Source organism: Mobula hypostoma, chromosome 24 (genome assembly GCF_963921235.1).
Source record: "Mobula hypostoma chromosome 24, sMobHyp1.1, whole genome shotgun sequence".
Classification (NCBI taxonomy): domain Eukaryota; kingdom Metazoa; phylum Chordata; class Chondrichthyes; order Myliobatiformes; family Myliobatidae; genus Mobula; species Mobula hypostoma.
In genome coordinates this window covers 23,389,859-23,408,143 of record NC_086120.1, presented here as the reverse complement: position 1 = coordinate 23,408,143, position 18,285 = coordinate 23,389,859, and the positions used below count along the sequence as shown (strand labels likewise).

Genomic DNA, 18,285 nt, shown 5'->3' with positions numbered 1-18,285 from the left:
TGTGTTGAGAAGCCTCTTCTCGAGGACTGGTGTTCCGGAACACTTAGTCAGTGACAACGAACCACAGTATGTTGTGGAACAGTTTCAGTCATTCCTCAACATGAATGGAATAAGACATATTGCATCTGCCTCATACCATCCAGCTTCAAATAACTCGGAAGGAAGTTTTGTCCAGATTCTAAAGGACAGAAGGCCATGGAAGTGAAGGCAGGGTCCCAGGAAAGATAATGTGGCTGTGATAGCGTGTCTGGGTGAGAACGGGGTTGAAGAGCAGGAGGGCAGCAGAGATCACAGAGGGCGAGCAGTGATAGAGGGTTTCACTGAACTGCCTTGGAAAGGATGAGCTAAACTTCTTCAGGGTAGAAATTTATCAGTAATTGACCTTTCATCAGGACAAGAAATATTTCTTTATGCACTTGGTCTAAATAACACAACAACGTCGTACGAATCAAACGGCGAAACTTCAGGGCAGAATCTGTAACAACTATTGACAGTAAAGTGAGTGAAGAGGAAGGAAAGGCAAGAGGCCTGAGTGAGAGTAAGAGAATCCGAAGACACGTAGGCTGGGCTTCAAATGGATTTGATGCAGTGTCAATTGCAATCAGAATAAGTGCATGGAGCTGTTTCTAATACTGTACGTGTCCCTTGTGCCCAGCACAAAAACTGTAAGATTATTGTCCTTATTGCAAAATCCTATGCATTTACTTTTAGGATGCCGATTGGATGCAACAGGAATTGCGAGTTGCTGTGCATTATTTGCAAGTACAGTGCGCGGACTGCAAGCGTTTGCAACGTGTGCAGATTACACACTGGATAATGTGCACGGTCAACATGCACTTGCATTTCAGGCGCTGGGCTGTGGGTATCGTGTTGCAATAGGGTAATAGGCACATTTCCGTGTCAGCAGAGCGCACGGGGGGTAACCCGCGACGCCTGTGCGCCGGCCGCCGGAGTCCCTGGAACCGCCACACCTCGCTCGCTCGCTCAGCCTCGCGATACTTGCGCTTTAAAATGGCTACAGTGTAGCCGGGTGAGTGTTGCGAACGTCATCCGGTGCCCGCGCCGTCCCCGCGCCCGACCCCCCGTGGGAGGCAGTGTGCGTCCGGACCGGGACCGGGGCTGGTGCCGGGGCCCGAGCCCGAGCCCCTGCCCCGCACGCCGCGGTGAGTGGTTAGCGCACGCCGGGGCTCCCCTCCCGAACGCTGCAGCCGCGCTTTGGACGTGCGCCCGGAGCGCCCCGTTTCACCCGGGGAGGACGCAGCCCTCCCTGTGTTTTGTTTACATTTCTGGTCGGCGCTTTCCCGCCCACTTGGGGGGGGGGTCACCTTTCCGCATTGACTCTCCAAACCCCCCCAAAATGGAAGGAATTCCTCCCGCACTGGGGCTGGGACAAGCCCGGGGCGTCCTTTGACCGTTGCCGCTGATGTAATTCCTGGAGGTGTAGAGACTGAGTTCGGTGTTTGCATCTACATTTTTAAGGTGACCGGGCCGCCCGGCAGTTGCGGGTAGTGCGAAGGTAGGCTGAACTTTCGCGAAGAAAACCCGGAATCGCGAACCGGGAACTATTAGCAAATTTTAAGATGTGTGAAACAGTTCCGAATTTGCGTTGATTTCGACGGGGCTGGGTCGGGGGTTGGAGGTGTGGGGGAACTAGTTTCGTGGTCTTCTGACATTGCCCGCACTTACTTTTGAACGTGCTGCAGCAAGTTACAGAATCAGAGTTGCACAGCAAGGAAGCGGGCCCTCCGGCCCAACGCCGGCTACGGCGCCTACCTAAACCCAGCCGAGCTCTACGGCTTCCAATGGTGGCTCATTCCGTAGTCCTACCACCCTTCGTGTGCAGGGGAGGAGGCAGTTGCCCCACGGATGCCTTCAGATTTTTCTTTTCTCACTTTGAAGTTGTCTCTCGTTTTACACTCCCATTCTCCGACGGATGAGACTGACCATCCGCTTTACAAACCTTTAAGGTTTCTCCTCGGCATTATGTGCTCCAGGGGACAGTCCCAGCCTGTTCAGCCTCTCCTTATAATTCAAGACCTCCAATTCTGGTTAATATCTCTGCACCTTTCTCGGCTTAATTACAATCTGAGTGACTAGAACTGCACTCAATATTCTTGAATTGGTGTTTGGCCTCACCAGTACTTTGTGTGATAGTAACCATGACTCCTGTATCTAATGCCCTGATGGATCTAACACTTTCTGTATCGTCCTTCTACCTGTGCCTCTGCTTTCAGGAAACAATGCACCTTTGCCCCTTGGTCTCAGTTCTACAGCACTCTCCAGGGCCCTATGACACACTGTCTGAGCCGTGCCCTGATTTAGCCTACCACGGTGTGACACCTCGCAGTCTTTGAGTTAAACTTCATCTGCCATTCTTTGGCCCACTTTTCAAGTTGATCTAGATACAATTATAATCTTAGAAAACACTTCGTGGTCCACTTTTATAGCAGTTTTGGTGTCGTCTGTAACTACATTGCTAAGTGCATTCTCACTGAAGCAGTTAATATAGATGACAAATGACAGAGAGTCCAGCATTGATCCCTGCTGGTACCTTCTCTTTCCCCACTGGTGCTATTAAAACACACAGTTCAAGCAGGATAGTTTTATGGAGTACTTGCTTGCTACCTTGTAAGCACTATGCCGTTGTTTAAAGTACTGACGAACCTGGGTGTGAGGTTCAAATGGTTTCATTGGCAAAGTTTGCAGATGGCCAGATATTTGGTAAATTTCATGCTTCAGGTAAATCTACCAACTTTCTAACTTGCAAATGACCTTCACAAGCAAATAACAGGGTCTCTTGAGCTTCTATTACTTGCGGTAGAGTTGGTGCTTCCTGGTGAGGTAGGTACTAGTTGTGGTTTGTGCACTATTTGGGAAATAGGAATGTTGAAGCAATGTAATGGGATTGGATTAGCTCGACCTAAAGGCTGCCATTGCAGAATTGGTGGAATTGTAGGGTTTTTAAAATTTAAAATATCACAATAATGCCAAGTTTCAGATTTCAAGAGCAGCAAATCATAACTCAATTACTCCAGTGATAGCAAAATAAAAATAGAATCATGTGTTCCACTTGTTAGCCTGTTGACAGCACATTCAGGACAGTTCTATCCGAATCCACAGAGTTTGCAGAACTTGTCAATTTAAGTGCCTGGGAGCCGTTAAAAATTCTTCAGCAAATGGTTGTCTCCTGAAGCTGTATCTCGGTGAAGCTTTGACATTGAACGTTGACCGCTGGCCTCTGATAGAGAGCTGGTTTGGTTGTACAAGAGTTGGAGAGCTTACCCGCTGTGTCATTTCAAAATGGCTCAGTTTCTTATTGGGCTGTATTGTATTGCTGGTCGGCTGTTACTTAGTCCTGAGCCTTGATGGCTCTCTTGTATTCATTTTGGAGTATCTGGCTGTTTCACACTGATCTGGTTTTGTGTTTTCCAATTCCATTCAGACTTGGAGCTAGAAGAGCCAGCATTAATTGCTGAAAGCCAGCTTATAAATGCCATAAGCCTGAGTTTAATAACGCACTCTCAGAAGAAAGCAGATTCTAGCAGTGATGTTACTCCTAATGCTTTCAGGTCCAGGGATCACACTCATACTTAACAGATCTTTGAGCTCCCTGCCTCCAGGCTACCAAACTCCAGTAATTCCTATGGTGGGCCTGTTTTCCATCGCCTTTTCCTGTTCTACCATACCCCGTGATTGATTCATCGTTGATGCCAAGTAACAGGCTTGCTCCCAGCCTAGAGGAAAGTACATATAGTACTGCCATGTTCAAAGTAAACACATTATTAAAGTACATATATATCACTATATAATAATAGTAGGCATCCGTTAATCTTGTGAGACCATGGATTTGTGCCTTGAAAGGTTTCCCGGGCACAGGCCTGGGCAAGGTTGTATGGAAGACCAGCAGTTGCCCATGCTGTAAGTCTCCCCTCTCCACGCCACCGATGTTGTCCAAGGGAAGGGCATTAGGATCCATACAGCTTGGCACCGGTGTCGTCGCAGAGCAATGTGTGATTAAGTGCCTTGCTCAAGGACACAACACGCTGCCTTGGCTGGGGCTCGAACTAGCATCCTTCAGATCACTAGACGAACGCCTTAACCACTTGGCCAACACTATATACACCCCCGAGATTGCACCCAACAGGGCGGACAGACAGCCAGTGTGCAAATACAAAAGAGAAAAATAAATATCGATAACTTGAGATGAAGGGTCCTTGAAAGTGAGTCCGTAGCTTGTGGGAACGGTTCAATGATGGGGTAAGTGAAATTGAATGAAGTTATCCCCACTGGTTCCTGAACCTGTTGTCCGAGCCCTGAGGCTCCTGTACCACCTTCCTGATGGCAGCAGCGGGAAGAGAGCGTGCCCTGGGTGGTGGGGGTCCCTGATGATGGATGCTGCTTTCCTGCGACAGCACTGTGTAGATGTGCTCAATGGCGGGGGAGGCTTTACCCGGGATGGGCTGGGCCTTGCACATGCCCTACTCCCCTTGCGTATTTGGGTGGAATCAGTGACCACTAGGGGTTAAGTGATGTAGAATTGCCTTCAGCAACTTCATCGCAAGAATGAAAAAATTGCAAGGGCTCCTATTTTATCATAATTTAATAATTTGTGGGTTGGTATCCATGCAAGTCATCACAATGTCATCTTTGAAAGTATGTTCTAAAAGGTTTAAGTATAAAATAAAAAACCTAAATTATTTCCAGTTTTCTCAAATTGCAAAGTAAGAGATAGTTTGCGTGTTATATTTGGGACAAAAATGTGTTATTTTGCAACTTCCATTTTTTTTTGCATTGAAAGGTAACTGTGATATATTAGTAAGCAAAATATGCAGTTTTCCAGCACCCTTGTTCAAAAACAGAAAGCGAAAGTGTTGGGAACATTCAATAGGTCAGGCAGCAACTGTGGAGAGAGGAACGAGGATTAACACCTCAGGTTAATGACCTTTCATGTGAACTGATGCTTTAAGGATGTTGCCCTTTTAAGGGATTAGTACATGTTTTCACCTTCAACAATTCCCACCGCTGTCTGTAAGGAATTTGTACGTTCTCCCCGTAAACCTGGTGGGTTTCCTCCAGGTGCTCTGGTTTCCTCCCACATTCCAAAAACGTACTGGTTGGTAGGTTAATTACTGGGCTATAACTGGGCAGTGCTGGCTTGTTTGGTCAGAATGGCCTGTTACTCTGCTGTAATCTCTTGAAATAAAAATTGCTAGGATTGCCCTTTTATTTACAACAAATTTTGCAGCTGCTTCCATTTTCCTTGAGCGCTAGTTGACTGAGTAACCATAAATGTCACACACTATCCCCAAACACCTCGTTACTTCTCTTGGCTCTGATTCTTTCACCAGATCATCTTCGTCACCAGTATATGTTCTTAGTGGCTGCTTAATCGTTAAAGTCTGTTTCTGAGTGTACAGTTGATGTCGGGCAGCACAGTGAGGTTATATTCAGGGTTCTCTACACAGCGCACTGGAACATGTATATTTACTTTGTTGTCGCTAGAGCGTACAATCATCACAGCGATATTTGATTCTGCGCTTTGCGCTCCCTGGATTACAAATCGATAGTAAATATTAAAAATTTAAATTATAAATCATAAATAGAAAAGGGAAAGTAAGGTAGTGCAAAAAAATCTGAGAGGCCGGTCAGGATATTTGGAGGGTACGGCCCAGATCCGGGTACAATTGTATGTTGCTGCAGTTCTTAAAGGGGCCAAGTCTTAAACTTCAAAGGGCCATATATTAGAATGAAATCATTACAACTTTGGTTTTTAAATGGAGCTTGGACCAGTTACTCACACCGTGCCTCACTGTAATGCCACTAGGAAAATTTTTGCATACACTATGCAAATTAATTTGTTTATTTGAATTAAGTTTGCTTAGTTTTAAACTCTAGTTGTCCAGAGTTTTAAAACCTCATGCTGCATGCATAAGTTTGAAAATGATTGATGTCAATCTCCTTCAGTGTTGAAATTGTGCAGTGTCAGTAGTGCACATGATGAAAATGATGCTCGGTTTTACTCATCTTGGGTTCTGATTGAATATATTAAGGAAATAAATTGCATTCAAAGTACATTTATTATCCAAGTATGCATACAGTATGGCTTCTTCATGAGTAGCCAGGAAAGAAAGAAAACCTGGAACCCGTCCAAAGGTAAAACATCACAACCCCCCCCCCCATGTGCAAAAAAACAAATTGTGCAAACTGCAACAAGATTATCAACCCACCCATGCACAAAAAAAAACAAAATCGCGCAAATGACGATAAGAAAGAATGAGCGAAAACATAGAATATAAAACACAAAATTAATCATATTCAGTTCAGCTTGGCAATCATTATCTGCAGGCCGCCCCAATTCAAAGTCCAAACCGCAGACCCAGAACTGTGGGACCAAAATCTCAGCCTTTCCTCTTAACAAATGTCCAGTAACTAGGAGCCCTGATTCTGTTAAAGTTGGGGTCCTATGCATGAACTTTAACTTTATTTGTAAAATTTGGAATATAACTGTGATGGGAGTAGTGTTTGGTAAATTACTTCCCAGTCTGGTGACATCTTTAGTGTTCTGGCCTTTTTCTGCAGTGAATTTTAACAAGACTATAATAATTCAAACTTCTTTTCTCTCTCTCCCCCCAGACAGAAACATCGGGACAAGTGGTTTTGCTTGGAGTCTGGTGTCAGCTCCTCCTCATTCAAGCCGGCGTCTTACGATGAGCCCAGTCCCAGAGCTGGCAGAATCATGTCTCACAGTACGGAACCAGAAAAGAGGATGGTAGCCGCCACCCAGTCACTGGAGGGTATGAAACACTGAACAGGTTTATTAGCCCTTCAGGCAGAATAGTTACATGCAAATGTTCAAATGCTGACAAGTAAAGACTTAAGTATCGTTTTGTTCTTGCTTTAATAGTGACGTTTAAGGCACCAAAGGAGGCTTAATTTGTAATTAGCTCTGCAAGTGCTCAGCAATCTGATTTGTATGTTAGATTGCACGAGTGAAAATGCAATAAATTGAGTCTTGGTTTTTATACGCGATTTGGATCTACTTGTAAAACTCTGATTAAGTTATGACTAACTGAGTTGGGAATGACAAACAATCTGCTAGAAGAACTAAGTAGGTCTATACAGGGAAAGGAATTGGTGGCGTTTTGTGTCGAAGCCCTGTATCAGGACTGAGAGTGGAAAGACCATAGAACATAAGATATAGAAGCAGAATTAGGCCATTTGGCCCATTGAGTCTGCTCCACCATTTCATCATACTGATCCATTTCCCTCTCAGCCTCAATCTCCTGCCTTCTCCCCATATCCCCTCATGCCTTGACCAATGAAGAATCAACCTCTGCCTTAAATATTTGTAAAGATTTGGCCTCCACAGCTGCCTTTGGCAACAAATTCCACAGATTCACCACTCTCTGGCTAAAGAATTCCTCATCTCTGTTCTAAAAGGATACCCCTCTATTCTGAGGCTGTGTCCTCTGGTCTTAGACTCTCTTATCATCCTCTCCTCATCCACTCTACCAAGACCGTTCACCATTCGATAAGTTACAATAAGGTCACCCCTCATTCTTCTGAATTCTAGTGAATACAGGCCCTGAGCAATCAAACACTCTTCATTTGACAAGCTGTTCAATACTGGAATCATTTTTGTGACGCTCCTTTGAACCTTCTTCAGTGTCAGCGCATCCTTTTAAAATTGAAGTGCCCAAAACTGCTCTCAATACTCCGAGAGGCCTCACTTTATAAAGCCTCAACATTACATCCTTGCTTTTGTATTCTAATTCTCTGGAAATGAATGCTAATAACACATTTGCCACAGACTCAACCTTCCTTTTAGGGAATTCCTGCGCAAGGACACTCAAGTCCTTTTGCACCTCAGAAATTAGATTTTTCTCTCCATTTAGAAAGAAGTCTACCCTTTTATTTCTTCTACCAAAGTGCTTAACCATACATTTCCTATACTGTATTCCATCTGCCACTTATTTGCCCATTCACCTAATCTGTCTAAGCCTTTCTGTAGCCTCTCTTATTCCTCAAACCTACCTGCCCCTGTTCAGTTGTCTACAAACTTTGCAACAAAGCTATCAATTCCACTATCCAAGTCATTGACATATAACATAAAAAGAAATGGTCCCAACATAGACCCCTATGGAACACCACTAGTCACTGGCAGCCAACCAGAAAAGGCTCCCTTTATTCCCACTCTTGCCTCCTGCCACTCAGCCAATGCTCTATCCATGCTAGTATATTTCCTGTAATACCATGGGCTCTGAACTTGTGAAGCAGCCTCATGTGCGGCACTTTGTCAAAGGCCTTCTGAAAATCCAACATCAGCCGTTTCCCCTTTTGCCCATCCTGCCTGTTATTTCCTCAAAGAATTCCAACAGATTTGTTGGGCAAGATTTTCCCTTGAAGAAACCTTGCTGACTACAGCCTATTTTATCATTTGCCTCTATGTGCCGTGAGACCTCATCCTTAACAATCGATTCCAACATCTTCCCAACCACTGAGGTCAGACTAACTGGCCTATAGTTTCCTTTCTACTGCCTCTCTCTCCTCTTGAAGAATGGAGTGATATTTGCAATTTTCCAGTCTTGTGAAACCATTCCAGAATCTAGTGATTCTTGAAAGGTTATTACTAATGCCTCCATAACCTCTTCAGCCACCTCTTTCAAAACCCTGGGGTGTGTGCCATCTAGTCCAGGTGACTTATCTACCTCCAGACCTTTCAGTTTCCCAAAAACATTCTCCCTAGTTATGGCAATATGGCACGCTTCTGATCCCTGACACTCTGGAACTTCCAAGGGAGGTGGGTTGTGGTGACAAAGGATTCTGAGATGATTGGTGGACTGAGGAGGCGCAGAAGATGACATGCACAGAGAATGATTAGCATAGATAGAGAATTGGTTAACCAATCGAAAGCAGAGAGTTGGAAGGACAAACTCCAAGGCAGAGTACAAAGTAAATGGCAGGATACTTGCTAGTGTGGAGGAGCAGAGGGATCTCGGGGTACATGTCCACAGATCCCTGAAAGTTGCCTCACAGGTGGATAGGGTAGTTAAGAAAGCTTATGGGGTGTTAGCTTTCATAAGTCGAGGGATAGAGTTTAAGAGTCGCGATGTAATGATGCAGCTCTATAAAGCTCTGGTTAGGCCACACTTGGAGTACTGTGTCCAGTTCTGGTCACCTCACTATAGGAAGGATGTGGAAGTATTGGAAAGGGTACAGAGGAGATTTACCAGGATGCTGCCTGGTTTAGAAAGTATGCATTATGATCAGAGATTAAGGGAGCTAGGGCTTTACTCTTTGGAGAGAAGGAGGATGAGAGGAGACATGATAGAGGTGTACAAGGTAAGAGGAATAGATAGAGTGGATAGCCAGCACCTCTTCCCCAGGGCACCACTGCTCAATACAGGAGGACATGGCTTTAAGGTAAGGGGTGGGAAGTTCAAGGGGGATTTTAGAGGAAGGTTTTTTACTCGGAGAGTGGTTGGTGCGTGGAATGCACTGCCTGAGTCAGTGGTGGAGGCAGATACACTAGTGAAGTTTAAGAGACTACTAGACAGGTATATGGAGGAATCTAAGGTGGGGGCTTATTTGGGAGGCAGGGTTTGAGGGTCAGCACAACATTGTGGGCCGAAGGGCCTGTACTGTGCTGTACTGTTCAATGTGCTATGAGTTGAGGTACATGGGTGTTTCTCTGATTGGCTGTCAGTGATGAACAGTGTGCAGGGGTCAGTGCTGGGCCTGCAACTGTTCACAATATACATAGACAAGCTATCAAGGTGACAAATGGAATGTTGGCCTTCATTGCTAGGAGGATTGAGTTTAAGAGCTGGGAGGCTATGCTGCAACTGTACAGGGTACCGGGGAGGTTGCATCTGGAGTTCCGCATGCTTTTCTGGTCTCCTTACTTGCTGAAGGATATACTGGTTTTGGAGGCAGTGCAGAGGAGGTTCACCAAGTTGATTCCAGAGGTGAAGGAGTTTAGAATATGAGGAGAAATCGAGCTGCCTGGGACTGTACTTGCTAGCATTCAGAAGATCTTATAGAAACATATAAAATTATGAAAGGGATAAATAAGATGGAGGCAGGAAAGTTGTTTCCACTGATAGGTGGAACTAGAACTAGGGGACATTGACTCAAATTTGGGGAGGGGGGGAGTAAATTTAGGATGGAGATGAGGAGGAACTGCTTTTCCTAAAGAGTGGTGAATCTGTGGAATTCTCTGCCCAATGAAGCAGTGGAGGCTACCTCAGTAAGTATATTTAAGACAAAGTTTGATATATTTTTGCATAGGAGGGGAATTACGGGTTATGGGGGAAAGGCAGGTAGGTGGAGATGAGTCCATGGCCAGATCAGCCATGATCTTATTGAATGGCGGGGCAGGCTCGATGGCTGGATGGTCTATTCCTGCTCTTATTTCTTGTGTCCTTGTGTAAGTAGCGCCAGGTAGGGGAGGTGAACAGGTGTGAAATCAGAAGACCAGCAAGTGAATGATAGATGGAAGCAGACAGACAGGAAGGAGCAGGGTGGTGAAGGTAGGGGACAGCCGCTGGAAGAACACAAAGCACGAGCAGTGCTGGACCGATATGTAAAGGAAGTGAGAATGGGATGCAAAACACATAATAATTGCTGGTGAACGCAGCAGGCCAGGCAGCATCTATAGGAAGAGGTACAGTTGACGTTTCAGGCCGAGACCCTTTGTCAGGACTAACTGAAAGAAGAGCTAGTAAGAGATTTGAAAGGGGGAGGGGGAGATCGGAAATGACAGGAGGGGGAGGGATGGAGCCAAGAGCTGGACAGGTGAGTGGCAAAAGGGATATGAGAGGATCATGGGACAGGAGGCCTAGGAAGAAAGAAAGGGGGAGGGGAGGAAACCCAGAGGATGGGCAAGGGGTATAGTGAGAGGGACAGAGGGAGAAAAAGAGAGAGAGAGAAAAAACATTGTGTATGTAATAATAATAACTAATGGATGGGGTACGAAGGGGAGGTGGGGCATTAACGGGAGTTAGAGAAGTCAGTGTTCATGCCATCAGGTTGGAGGCTACCCAGACGGAATATAAGGTGTTGTTCCTCCAACCTGAGTGTGGCTTCATCTTTGTAGTAGAGGAGGCCATGGATAGACATATCAGAATGGGAATGGGACGTGCAATTAAAATGTGTGGCCACTGGGAGATCCTGCTTTCTCTGGCGGACAGAGCGTAGCTGTTCAGCAAAGTGGTCTCCCAGCCTGTGTCGGGTCTCGCCAATATATAGAAGGCCGCATCGGGAGCACCGGACGCAGTATATCACCCCAGTCGACTCACAGGTGAAGTGTCGCCTCACCTGGAAGGACTGTCTGGGGCCCTGAATGGTGGTGAGGGAGGAAGTGTAAGGGCATGTGTAGCACTTGTTCCACTTACAAGGATAAGTGCTGGGAGAGAGATCGGTGGGAAGGGATGGGAGGGACAAATGGACAAGGGAGTCCCGTAAGGATGCATTAGAGAGAGGTGAATGATGGTTGGGACCAGATGAAGTGGGTATGGGGGCGTGTGGGAGGTAGGGACCTGAGTGTGAGGGGTGAATAGAATGAGGATGGAGGGGGAAGGGGGCTGGAGGTTCTGTGAGATAAGGGACAAAAATAGGGTCAGAAAGAGGAGGGGAAGGCGGGGAATAATAGAGAGCTACTTAAAATTGGAAACTTGAGTTGGGAATAAGGTTGGTTAGGGTCAGGTCTAGTTGTGATGTCCTTTTTGATCAACCCACCTGATTTGATAAATTGACACTCGGATAAGATACCTGGTGTTTCTTTGAGAACACGGCCAACAAGAGATTTTTCTTGAAGACTTTTTATTAAGAGTAAGGAAAGCTTTGCCTTGAATGTTCATTGACTTGTTAATGTAAACTAACTACTTTGGGGCATTTAGTGTTGGGAGCTTTCATTTTATGCTTTAAAAGCATTGAAGTGGTTCCAGTAACAAAACGAGTCAGACTAAATAAAGCATTGGTTGCCGGAATGAATTTTATTCTCAGCAAAGATCCAACAGAAAACTTCCTGTTCTGCTGTGTATGGATAGAGCGTAGAAGCTGGGAAGAAGGGTGTTGAAGTGAAACGAGTGGGGAAGGTTGTTTCCGTTAGAAGGTGCAGCCACACAGGATGATGCTCTAGTCCTGAAAGTCATCCACCTGTTAAAGCAGAGGTGTAAACTTCACAAATAAAACAAGGAGCAACCGAATAGAGTTGTGCCGACTCTGTGCAACTAGGGATGCAATTAATTAAATTCAATGATGTTGGAATAAATGCTAAGCTGAGTTTATCTGTACTGTATTTGTTAGTTCCTGAGAGTATAACCCTCCTGAGGTGGATGTGAAGAACTCTTTGCTGCAACAGTTTAAGGGGAACAACCTAAAGTACAAAAACATGGCACAAAGCATTTTTCAAAGCTCTGTTTTATTTTGAATCCTCAATGGAAATCAAGCTGCAAAAAAAAAAGCTTAAACGTGCGGTTGAACCATTTGGATTTTGCCCCTGATTTTTATTTTTCTTTCTCTCAGTGCGATGGTTGCAAACTAGTTTTAATAATTGAATATTTGGTTCTGTAGAATTGTTTTCCCTGGAATGAAAGAGGCTGTGAGGTGATCTTGGAGGTCTCTAAAATCCTGAGGGGCGTTGATAGCGCAGTACCCTGAAACCTCATCCATAATAATGGATTCAAAAAGGGAGAAGCACAAATCACGTGTATCAGTATTGCAGTGGAATAGAAGGAATTACAGAGGCATGAGAGAGGTGCTTGCCCAGGTAGATTGGAGGGGGTACTCACAGGGATGACAGGAGAACAGGGGTGCCTGAAGTTTCTGGGAATAGTTCACAAGGTGCAGGTTAGATATGTCTTACAGAAGTAGGTGTTCTCAAATGGCAGGGGTAGGCAACCATGGCTGACGAGGGAAGTTAACTACTACTACTACGTCAACTCAGGCCTAGGGGGCTGGCGTCGGGCATGATGACGGACTCTTCACCTCCCCCTCCCTCATCAGTGTGTTCAGTTCATCTACATTAGCCGTGCCACTGTCTTCTAGGAGCGTGTTGACCGTAGTCTTGGGAGGGTGCCCAGGGTTCATCCTCCCATGCTTGGGCTCCCATATGATGACTAGGCTGGCAGGTAGCTCGGGGTGGCGTAGACAGTGCCCTGCTAGTTGCAGTCTTCTCGCCTCGATTTTAGTGGAGAGCATCGGTAGGTTGTTATAGAGCTCGACGTTCATCATGTGCTGTTGCCAACTCACGTCAAGAGCCATCCGGAGCATTCGTGTATAGCCACCATCTAGAGACTTTTGCATTGTCTTGCTGAGTGTCCACGTCTCACATCCGTACGTGAGAAGGGACTCTATGACTGCTAAAAGCCAAGGAAAGGGTATGTAAGATAGCAAAAGTGAGTGGGAAGTTGGATGATTGGTAAGCTTTTAAAATCCAACAAAAGGCAAGTAAAAAGCTATAAGAAGGGAGAAGATAAAATATGAGGGCAGACTAGCCAATAATATAAAACAAGATACTAAAGTTTTTTTTGAGTTATATAAAGAGTAAAAGGGCGGTGAGAGTTGATATTGAACCACTGGAAAATGATGATGGTGAGGTAGTAATGGGGGACAAGGAAATGACAGATGAACTTAATGGGTACTTTGCATCCATCTTCACTGTGGAAGACTCTAGCAGTCTGCCAGAGATTCATGACTGTCAGGGAGCAGGAGTGAGTGCCATTGATATTACAAAGGAAAAAGTGCTAAGCAAACTCTAAAGCCTAAGTCACCTGGACCAGATGGACTTCATCCCGGAGTCCTGAGAGGGGTTGCTGAAGAGACAGCAGATGCATTGCTCATGATCTTTCAAGGATCACTTGATTCTGGCATGGTCACAGAGGACAGGAAGATTGCAAATGTCACTCCTTAAGGGAGAAAGGCAAAAGAAAGGAAATTATGGGCCAGTTAGCCAAATCTCAGTGGATGGGAAAGTGTCGGGAGTCTATTATTAAGAATGAGGTTTTGAGGTACTTGGAGACTAATGATAAAATAAGTCAAAGTCAGCATAGTTTCTGTAAAGGGAAATCTTGCCTAACAAATCTGTTGGAGTTCTTTGAGGAAGTAACAAGCAGGGTGGACAAAAGAGAGGCAGTGGTTGTCATTTACTTGGATTTTCAGACAGTATTTAATAAGGTGCCACATACAAGGCTGCTTAAGAAGATAAAATCCTATGGTGTTACAGGAACGATACTGGCATGGATAGAGGAATGGCTGACAGGCAGGAGGCAGCGAGTGGGAATAAAAGGGGCCTTTTCTGGTTGGCTGCCAGTGACTAGTGGTTTCCTCAGGAGTCGGTATTGGGACCACTTCTTTTCACATTGTTTGTCAGTGATTTGGATAATGGAATTGATGGCTTTGTGGCAAAGTTTGCAGATGATACAAAGATAGGTGGAAGGGTAGGTAGTGCTGAGGAAGCAATGTGATTGCAGCAGGACTTCGACAAATTGGAAGAATGGACAAAAAAGTGGCAGATGGAATTCAGTGTTGGGAAATGTATGAAACTGCATTTTGGTAAAAGGAGCAATAGTGCAGACTATTACCTTATTGTGGAGGAGGTTCAAACATCAGAGGTGCAGAGGGACTTGGGAGCCCTCGTGCAAGACTCCCAGAAGGTTAATTTTCAGATTGAATTGTACATGAAAAGTAAAACTCATTGTTACATCTCCATCTAAATATGCAATGTACAATTTGTAATAAATACTATGTACAACAGGACAGTCAATATAACATAGAAATACAATTATAACAGCATGAGTTAATCAGTCTGATGGCCTGGTGGAAGAAGCTGTCCTGGAGCCTGTTGGTCCTGGCTTTTATGCTGCAGTACTGTTTCCCAGACGGTAGCAGCTGGAACAGTTTGTGGTTGGGGTGACTCGAGTCCCCAAAGATCCTTTGGGCCCTTTTTACACACCTGTCTTTGTAAATGTCCTGAATAGTGGGAAGTTCACATCTACAGATGCGCTGGGCTGTCCACACCACTCTCTGCAGAGTCCTACGATTGAGGGAAGTACAGTTCCCATACCCAGCAGAGATGCAGCCAGTCAGGATGCTCTCAATTGTGTCCCTGCAGAAAGTTTTTAGGATTTGGGGGTCCATACCAAACTTCTTCAACCATCTGAGGTGAAAGAGGTGCTGTTGTGCTTTTTTCACCACACAGCTGGTGTGTACAGACCACGTGAGATCCTCGGTGATGTGTATGCCAAGGAACTTGAAGCTGTTCACCCTCTCAACCCCAGATCCATTGATGTCAATAAGGATTAGCCTGTCTCCGTTCCTCCTGTAGAGCACAATCAGCTCCTTTGTTTTTGCGATATTGAGGGAGAGGTTGTTTTCTTGACACCACCGTGTCAGGGTGATGATTTCTTCTCATTATTATTTGAGATTAGGCCAATCAGTGTAGTGTCTTCAGCAAATTTAATTAGCAGATTGGAGCTGCGGGTGGCAACACAGTCATAAGTATACAGGGAGTAAAAGAGGGGGTTTAGGACACAGCCCTGAAGGGTCAGAGGGGCAGAGGTGAGGGAGCCCACTCTTACCACATGCTGGCGATCTGACAGGAAGGCCAGGATCCAGCTGCACAAGGCAGGGTGAAGGTTGAGGTCTCTGAGATTCTTGTCGAGCCTGGAGGGAATTATGGTGTTGAATGCTGAACTGTAGTTGAAGAACAGCATTCTTACATGAGCATCCTTCTTCCAGATGTGCAAGGACGATGTGTAGAGCTGTAGCCCTATTGCAACGTCTGTCAATCGGTTGTGTCGGTAGGTGAATTGTAGGAGGTCCAGTTTGGGTGGTAGCATGCTGCAGACGTGGTCCTTAACCAGCCTGTCAAAGCATTTGCTTATTATTGAGGTGAGTACGATAGGACACCAGTCGTTCAGACATGTTACCTTGGTCTTTTTAGGTACAGGGCCATGGTGGATGTTTTGAAGCAGGAGGGCACACTACACTGGGAGAGGCAGAGATTAAAAATGTCTGTAAACACACCTGCCAGTTGTGCTGTGCACATCGTAGGTACCCGCCCTGGGATGCCATCCGGTCCTGCGGCCTTGTGACTGTCCACTCGTTGGAAACACCTGCGTACTTTAGCCTCAGAGATAACCAGGGTGCAGGTCGCTTCGGGGGCATGGAACCGAGTGTAAAAAAAGATCTAGCTCATCTGGGAGAGAGGCAGCAATGTTGGAAACTCCACTACGTTTAGTTTTAAAGTCTGCAGTGGTCCACAGACCTTGCCATAAGCTGCTTGTGTTGGTGGAGAGTTGAGTGTGGATCTTGTCCCAGTATTGTCGTGTCACTGCCTTGGTGACTGTGCAGATCATAGCTGCATTTCTTGAGTTCCTGTTGGTCACCGGCAACATAAGCTCCGTGTCGCACAGTAAGTGCTGCTCGCATGGAACTGTTGATCCAGTGTCTCTGGTTTGGATAGACCCTGACCAATTTCTGGGGGACAACATCCTCGATACACTTCCGGATAAAACTCATGACCCCTTCTGTGAACTGGAGACATCCTCATCATGGAAGACATTCCAGTCGATATCATCAAAGCAGTCTGGTAAAGAAGGCAAATGCAGTGTTGGCATTTATTTCAAAGGGATTAGAATATAAAAGCAAGGAGATAATGCTGAGCCTTTATAAGACACTAGTCAGGCTGCACTTGGAGTATTGCCAACAGGTTTGGGCCCCATATCTCAGAAAGGGTGGGTTATCATTGGAAAGGGTCCAGAGGAGGTTCACAAGGATGATTCTGGGAATGAAGGGGTTAACATATGAGGAGCGTTTGGCAGCTTTGGGCCTGTACTCATTGGAATTTAGAAAAATGTGGGGGTGAATCTCATTGAAACCTACTGAATGTTGAAAGGACTAGATATGGTGGATGTGGAGAGGATATTCCCTTTGGTAGGGGTATTTGGAACTAGAGGGCACAGCCTCAAAATTGAGGGGCAACCTTTTAGAACAGAGGTAAGGAGGAATTGTTTTAGCTAGAGAGTAGTGAATCTGTGGATTGCTCTGCCACAGACTGCAGCGGAGGCTCAGTCCGTGGCTATATTTAAGGTGGAAGTTGATCGTTTCCTAATTGGTCAGGGCATCGAAAGATGTGGTGGGAGAGCAGGTGTGCAAGGTTGAGTCAGATCTGAGATCAGCCATGATGGAATGGCAGAGCAGGTTTGATGGGCTGAATAGCCTAATTCTACTCCTATGTCTTGTGGTCTTATGGGCTCCAGCATCTTCCAAACCATTGAAGTCAGACTAACTGGCCTATAATTTTTTTTCTTCCTCCCTCCCTCCTTAAAAAGTGAAGTGACATTTGCAGCCTTCCCCTCTAGTAGCATTCCAGAATCAAGTGATTCTTGAAAGATCACTACTAATGCCTCCACAATCTCTTCAGCTACCTCTTTCAGAACCCTAGGGTGTAGTCTATTTGGTCTAGGTGACTTATCTACCTTAAGATCTTTCATCTTCCCTAGCAGCTTCTCCATGGTAATAGCAACTGCACTCACTTCTGCCTCTTTTGACTCTTGAATTTCTGGCATACTGCTAGTGACTTCCACAGCAAAGACTGATGCAAAATACTTATTCAGTTTTTCTGCCATTTCTTTGCCCCGTTACTATCCAGTGTCATTTTCCAGCTGTCTGATATCCATTCTCACCTCTCATTTACTCTTTCTATGTCTGAGAAAACTTTTATATTATTGGCTAGTTTACCTTCATATTTCCTCTTTTCTCTCCTCGTGGCTTTGTAGCTACTTTTTGTTGATTCTTAAAAGCTTCCCAATCCTCTTAATTTACCACTATTTTTTGCCATACTATATGTCCTCTCTTTTGCTTTAATGCTGTCTTTGACTCCCCTTGTCAACCACAGTTGTGTTATCCTCTCTTTAGAATACTTGGGGATGTGTCTGTCCTGCGCTTTCCAAATTGCTGTGAGAAACTCCAGTATTGCTATTGTACCGTCAATCCCTGCTAGTGACCCCTTCCAATCAACTTTGCCTAGCTCTTCTCATGTCTTTGACATTCCCTTTACTCTGCTGTAATACTAATGCATTTGACTTTTATCTTCTGCCCCTTAAACTGCAAGCTGCATAATTTGAATTCTATCAAATTATGATCACTGTCTCCTAAGGGTTCCTTTATCTTAAGCTCCCTAATCAAATTTGGTTCATTACACAACTTTTAATCCAGAAACACCTTTTCCCCCAATGTGCTTAACTGTAAGCTGCGCTTATAAAGCTATCTCGTGGGCAT

At 45.2% G+C, this 18,285-nt stretch overlaps 1 protein-coding gene across 1 annotated transcript in view; it reads left to right on the top strand.

Moving 5' to 3' along the window:
- The window catches only part of znf414 (zinc finger protein 414), a 33,153-nt gene that overhangs the window by 2,461 nt on the left and 12,407 nt on the right, over window positions 1-18,285 (top strand). Inside the window, exons 2-4 of the mRNA XM_063032022.1 lie at window positions 849-1,163; window positions 1,480-1,516; window positions 6,634-6,794. Coding sequence (XP_062888092.1) covers window positions 849-1,163; window positions 1,480-1,516; window positions 6,634-6,794 — 513 coding nt within the window. The remainder of the gene's footprint in view (window positions 1-848; window positions 1,164-1,479; window positions 1,517-6,633; window positions 6,795-18,285) is intronic.